The 6,687-nt window shown below is 37.6% G+C and overlaps 1 protein-coding gene across 1 annotated transcript; it reads right to left on the reverse strand.

The window, feature by feature from the left end:
- Positions 1 to 352: 352 nt before the first annotated feature.
- On the reverse strand, positions 353 to 1,287 carry LOC131030412 (uncharacterized). The gene has a single exon (XM_057961243.2). It carries the CDS (start codon positions 1,095 to 1,097, stop codon positions 522 to 524), a length of 576 nt encoding a protein of 191 aa, XP_057817226.2. The 5' UTR covers positions 1,098 to 1,287; the 3' UTR covers positions 353 to 521.
- Between the last annotated feature and the right edge of the window lie 5,400 nt (positions 1,288 to 6,687).

Here is a 6,687-nt window from a genome sequence, read left to right on the forward strand (position 1 = left end):
TTCTCAAGAAGACCTCCTTCCTTTCTATATTATAGTTGGATGATTGAAATGACATATGAATGATGTCTTTTTATACAAGTCATAATATATTGAATTTAAACAAAGAGAATTAAGATCACTTCAATTTCATGCAAAGCTTATCATATAAAAGAAAAAATGAACAAACTTTCTATTACATAAGAATATCAATATTTACATAAAAAGATGAACTAAAACAGACTATATCTTTAAGTAATTAAAGACACCAAACAGAACAACAGAATCATATGTTTGAGGAATCCAAATAAATTACATAAAAGTAAAAGTTCATGCAAAACTTATGATTTATATAAAAGAAAATAGACCATCTGAGTAAAGGAATGTGTGCATGTAGACTTACTATTACATATAAGAACATCAATATTTACATAATAATGACATCAATATTTACATTATAAAAATAAAAATAAAAAAGGGTTACATCAAAGGAATGTGAAATTGCAGGTTGATGATATTAGGCAATAAGCAGATTGCCATTATATTCATATACACTGAATGTTCTCATCAACCAAACACCACTCCTCCAAATCAGTCTCACACAGATTTTCTGTTGTCCACGATTCGCTGTCACAAGAGCTGAATTCGGTGACCTCCACCTCCTCAAGTTTCTCTTCTTCTTCTTCCTGCACATGAGGACTCTCAATCACTTCTTCCCCTGCCTCCTCTGTTAAAGTGTGAGAGATGTCATCATCATCTTCCAAATACTCATCATCTCCTTGAGCGAGAGAAGAGATGAAATCAGAGGAGGATTGACCGATATTAGAAGAAAGACGATTTGGGTTGTTGTGATCCATCACCACTCTCCATGCATACACGCGATAACTGGAGAGGAGGTCTGTGGAGGTGTGCTTGCGGAGTCCCTTCGTCTTTCCTCTCGATTTCGAGGCGGGCTCCAACTCACAATACCTACATCCTCCCCTCCCCCTGCACTTCCACTTCCCCTTCCCCTTCCCCTTGGAACAACAATCCCTCTCTTTCACTCCATCTTCCACCATCATCTTCATCTTTGTTGTTAGGTGGTTTCGCACATAGCCATGTTGTCTTCCCTCGCGTCTCATCCTTCTGTTTTTGTTTTCTCTCTTGAATGAATAAAAGATTTTAATAACGGAGCAAACAATCCACAATCTCTATTTTTCTTTTCTCTCTGGAATGAAAGAGAGATTTTAATAGACTTGTTAAACTTGTGGAAATGCCTTTCTCCTTTCTCTTTAATGTTCTTTGCCTTCTCTGGAGTCAAACTTGTGGAGGTGGGGGAAACGAATGTATCCTGTATTTATTACCTATGATTGAATGGAAAGCACGCTTAACCGTTTCTCATTGCTTATAACTTGCTTTCCAAGTAAAGGCGAGTATAAAGACAACTGTCCCGCGTAGTACAACTTTGGTCGTGGACGGCAGGCATCGAATCTGTTTTAGATTTGTAGTGCTGGAAATTGTATACTTTGTTTGACTCTATAATCACTCATTCTCACTTCATATTATCGCGTGTCAATCAGTTTTAGATAAATAATAAAATTATGAGATGGGTTTTTATGTATTGATTAGGGTGTATGATGGCATCAAGGTTAGTGAATAATTTTGTTTTAGTTTAAATGTTTTCATAATATAAATCTTAATTTTATATCTAGTCATTTATCACTTTTGTTCAGATTTGCAACTATAAAATTGATCTATGATATTTTTCACTATCACAATCCAACCGTTTAAACTTGAGTTTTGTAATTTGGATCCATGTTTTTCCTTTCACAAAACCACTAAAATATTATTTAGTTCACATTACAAGCTAGAATGGTGTATCTAAAGATTAACTCTAATTCATTTATAGCATCTAGAAAAGAGAGAAGAATATATTGATCACATCTATAATTTGATTGTAAAAGGGACAAATATTCCCACATCATTAATGTAAACTAAATAAGAAGAACATGGATCTTCTATTTCAACATATTCTCTAAAGGTGTATCTAAACACTATTGATCCTTAGTATAATGCAAATATCAAAAGATCAAGATAAAATTCTACCAACAATTATATTTTTGTTGGTTCATTCCTTTGAGTACAAGTTCAGGTTTGCACACTAGTTCACTTTTGTAGGCACAAATACGAATTAACTAGTCTTCATATTTCGAGATACCAATTTAGATAGAGCCTTAACTTTTACTGCATTGGCAAATAGATTCTTCACATTGACTGCATCTTTTTCCATCACCAAATAATTGAACTATGTGTCAAATCTAAATTCATTTTATTTTTATAATAAAAAATGATATTTGATTATTTTCCAATCCATCTAATTTATCTAATTCTTTTTTTCCTCTTTATTTAATTATCTTAATTCTTTATGTAAAGTGTGTATTTATCCTTACATTATCTAGTGAACATGACTTTCTTATATGTCACCTAGGATTTTGTGCTTAGAGTTTATTCATTCCCCGTTAGAGTTTTAAATTTGATCCAATGATTTTTATTGTTAAACATTTAATCTAGGTTCAATTAAGACTTAGATCCACCCTTGAGTGTTTGTTGGACCTTTTTATCTATCTTCTAGGGTTTAGGATTTACTATGAAATATATTTGATCCCTACCCTCGAACCTTTTGAATTTAGGGTTTGATGTTTACTTTTTAGCTTTTATATTCACAGTTTTTTCATATTATCAAATTTAGCATTTATTATAAATTCCTCTTTATATATTGATGATTTGATTATCCATCTTCTTTTATGATGACACTACAATTAATGATTGTATCTTTATGTTGAATCCTCATATATAACAAGGGTTCCTTGATTGGTATATAGTTTTTCATAATCATATATGTTTGCAATCCTATCTAAAATATGTGCCATAATGTTTAGATATATATATGTTTTCATCAATATATTTCATTTACATGTACATAGTGTTAAATTAGTAGTTATTTATATATGATTCATTTCTTTTATCATGTTATGATATGTTATTTCATGTTTTTAATTATTTATATGATTACTATATGTTTTTGATATTAAAAGCAACCAGAACAAGGGGGCTGACCCGGGTACAAACCAAGAAATAGTGGCAAGCCAACTGTTAGCAGAGCAGAAGCAAAATTACAGCCCCCTCAACTTTCCTCTATCAAAAACAATTATCATTCTATGCATGTTCACCAGATATATAAAAGTCTTAATAAACATTTTAAACATTTGCCACGCAGGGCAATAGGTAGATAAGTTCAAGCATATACAGAAATTAAAACTATAAGCCCAGAGGCTACTAGGGCTGAGCAAAAAATCAAAGGTCCGAGACATAGGAGCGAACTAATTCTTTTTTCCATGGCTCCTCTTGGGGAGCAGCTTCCTAGCCCATTCCTTGGTCAGGAATTTGAAGAGGGCTCTGTAGTCCTCGTCCTCCTTGCCTTTGCCTTTACTAGTATTTTCCTGCAGAAGACACATAGTGATCATCGAGCAATGCATAACGTTCAAAGCAAACCTGGAGATGTCTTGTAGCTTGTTTTCCATGGCCTCCATTTTGCTGGTGATTTCCTACAAATTATCAAACAAACCCTCCACTTTCTTACCCAACTCCGCTAGGTTGTTGTCCTCTTCCTCCTTTATGCTGCTCACTTCTTCCACCACCATCATCTTATCAAACTTGAGGGTCGGGAAGGGGGAGTTTGTCTAGGATTTGGGGCTGGCCTCTGAACTCATGGATTTTTTAGGGCTCTCAGAAGCATGGGTGGAGTTAACAGAGTGGGGGTCGAGGTAGAATGAAACGGGGCCACATTCTCAGAGGGAATGGAATTCCCAGTTTCATGGGATGAGGAGGGGTCTCTTAAGGATTTATCAGGGGGTTTAGAGGCCAATCTCACAAAACGACAAGGGTTGTTGGCCACATCGGTAATCTCCACATCAAAATCAATCTCCCGAATTCTAACTTTCTTTGGGGTTCTAGCCTCCTCAGGGTGTCACTTTTTGTTCTTCTTGTTGTATGAGCCAATTTCGGGCAGCTAGGGAGGGCTTGCTTCAGGTTTATCCGTGGCAATGGCTAGGGGACATTTTTTAGCCACATTTTGGACAAAGATTGTGTGAGGTGGGCAAAGGGTCAGGTGGAAATTGTAGAGTCAAAGGATGAGACCTTGGTGCAAAATGGGAAAGTCTTTTCCTTTTTTCTTGGCCTTGGCAATATCTTTAACATTAGAATCTAGTGAGTGCAGCCAAAAAAAAAGAATGGAGATAAGGTCTTTATTTCTAAGATGGTTAAGAAAAGGGAGGTGATAATAGTAAAAGATCCCATACCGTCCTTCGAGAGTGAAGTATTTCATCATGATGTAGCAGACCTCATCCCACGGTGGTGGAAACTCCTCCCGATTGAAGCCACCCACCCTCTTGACAGGGTTCTCCCCTTCATGGAAAAAATGGTTAAGGCTGGTGGTATCCAAAATGTGGCTTTGTTTCTTCCTTTTCCTCCCCTCCATGGATAGACCCGTCGCTTGAGCGATCACTTCTTCGTTGATTTCGAAGGAAATACCCCCATGGTAACCCTTCTATCCTCCCAGGAAGCCACAAATTGCTTTGATAATCTCTCGTCATTTCCTTTCATACTTTCCATAAATTTATCAATCCCTCCCTCCGCACAGACAAACCACACCGTCAGCTTGGCTTTAAATTCGTCTGTTTTGTCAGGTTCCACTCTTAGCCTGTCACCCCCATGGTTGTTTCTTCCAGTTTAGCAGAGCGAACAAGAAACAAAATATCAAAGAAACAGAGCCAAACCAGAGAAGAGGTAAAGTCTTTAAAAAAACTTAGCTAGCTCTAGGATAAAATCATACAATAAACAATGTGATTATTGCAAGTTGTGCCTAAACATATTTCACTTTCATGAAATCTATTACACTTGTGTGAACCCTCAATCCAACCAATGTGATTTGGTCGATCCCAGCTATCGCCTTTATCGCCGCCAATAATATCCGTCCAAATGATAATTAGGAAATTACCATTCCTGATATCAGTACTATAACAATAAATATCATCATTATTAAACCCTCTTTGTAGCTGATGACAAGGCCAAAAGTAGCTATGTGGCAATCCCAACCCATGATGGGCGGGTTTCCCCTCCAAATTCAAATTTTGAAAATTGGCTCTCTTCATTTGGTGATAGTTAAACGGGTTCGTCATTAGACTTGGTTTTTTTGGTCTCCAAGATCTCCTTGGTGATCATTGGCAGCAAATCAAGGTTCCTCCAGCATCGTAAGCCATTTTGCAACCTTCCCACCACAACCATAGAGTCAGCAGCAACATTCCCTTCTCTGAAGATGTGGCAGATGGTGAAACCATCAAGATTAGTCATAAGCATTCTACAATCCCTCAAAATGGGATCCACTTTCCACCCAGCCGCAGATCTGCCCCTAACCACTTCCATAATGATCTGCGAGTCGCCTTCAATTTCTAGATGTTTAATGCCAATAGTAGTAGCAAATCTCACACCCTAGAGGAGAGCCATTCCCTTGGCTTGAGTGATAGTATGGTTCTTTAGGTTGCCCGCATAGGCTGCAACAGTATTCCCCTGATGGTCACAGATGACTCCACCACCAACTTGGTAGGCATTTTGGGTAGACCCATCAAAGTTCAATTTGTACCAATGGGGGTTTGGGGCTAACCATTGGTTTTTTTCTTGTTGATCTTTTTTATTGTTGTTGAAAACTTCAAACTTCGGGGGGAGCTTCCATAGTTCAGCAATTTTTTTGTCCATCAGGTTAGGAGGATTGGGGGGGATTTTCCACTTTGTCACAGATATATTATCCAAAATCATTTTGAAGCAATTGTAAAAGACTTTATTTGGGGGGGATTCAACATCTCTGAAGATTCTATTATTTTTTTCTTTTCAGACACCCTAGCAGATATGGGGTGGGATCTGCCTCCATAATTGGAGAATTAGGGGGTGACAAGAGGGAGGAGTCCATCTAGTGACTAATTAATGCTATCTTGAAAAACCCATTGCATACCACATTTTTCAAGGGTAATGGTCCACAAGTATCCCACAAAGGGGCAGTGGATGAAAAGATGGTCAATAGTTTTCCCTTCAGCTTTACATAAAATGCATCTATTGGAAATTTGGAAACCCCTCCTTTTAAGATTGACCCGAGTCAGGATGTTTCCATGCATTAAGGACCACCAGAAGATGTTAACTTTTGGGATTAGTTGAGAATTCCATATCTTCCTCCAACACTCAATATCGCCTGTGGGTCTCAGAAGTCGTCTGTAAGCAGAATTGACCGAGAAAGCCCCCGACTGGGTCCCCTTCTAAATGAATATGTCCTCCTGGGGAGCTAAGGGAATTCTGCATTCCAGCATAAGGACCTACAGCTCTAGAGTAGTGGGTAACATGTTAGGTTGATTAGAAAAAAATCGGGCTATGTTCTTCCATCTTCCTCTTCCCAGCTCCATGTAATCAACAATGTACTCCCCTAAGTGCTCCTTTAGGGGATACATTAATTGGTGGAATCGAGAATCCGCCAGAGGTTTGGCATCCACCCAAGAGTCTTCCCAAAACCTAATCTTCCTGCCATTTATAATCTTCCATTTCAGTCCTTCTCTGATAACCGGTCTAATTTTCAAGATATTATTCCATAGTTTAGACCCATGAGGAAGGTCACCAACACTCAAATTATAA

This window comes from Cryptomeria japonica, chromosome 7 (assembly GCF_030272615.1).
Source record: "Cryptomeria japonica chromosome 7, Sugi_1.0, whole genome shotgun sequence".
NCBI classification, from domain to species: domain Eukaryota; kingdom Viridiplantae; phylum Streptophyta; class Pinopsida; order Cupressales; family Cupressaceae; genus Cryptomeria; species Cryptomeria japonica.

Coding starts and splice junctions, on each gene's coding strand:
- LOC131030412 (XM_057961243.2), bottom strand. CDS start 1,097: ATGAGACGCGAGGGAAGACAACATGGCTATGTGCGAAACCACCTAACA.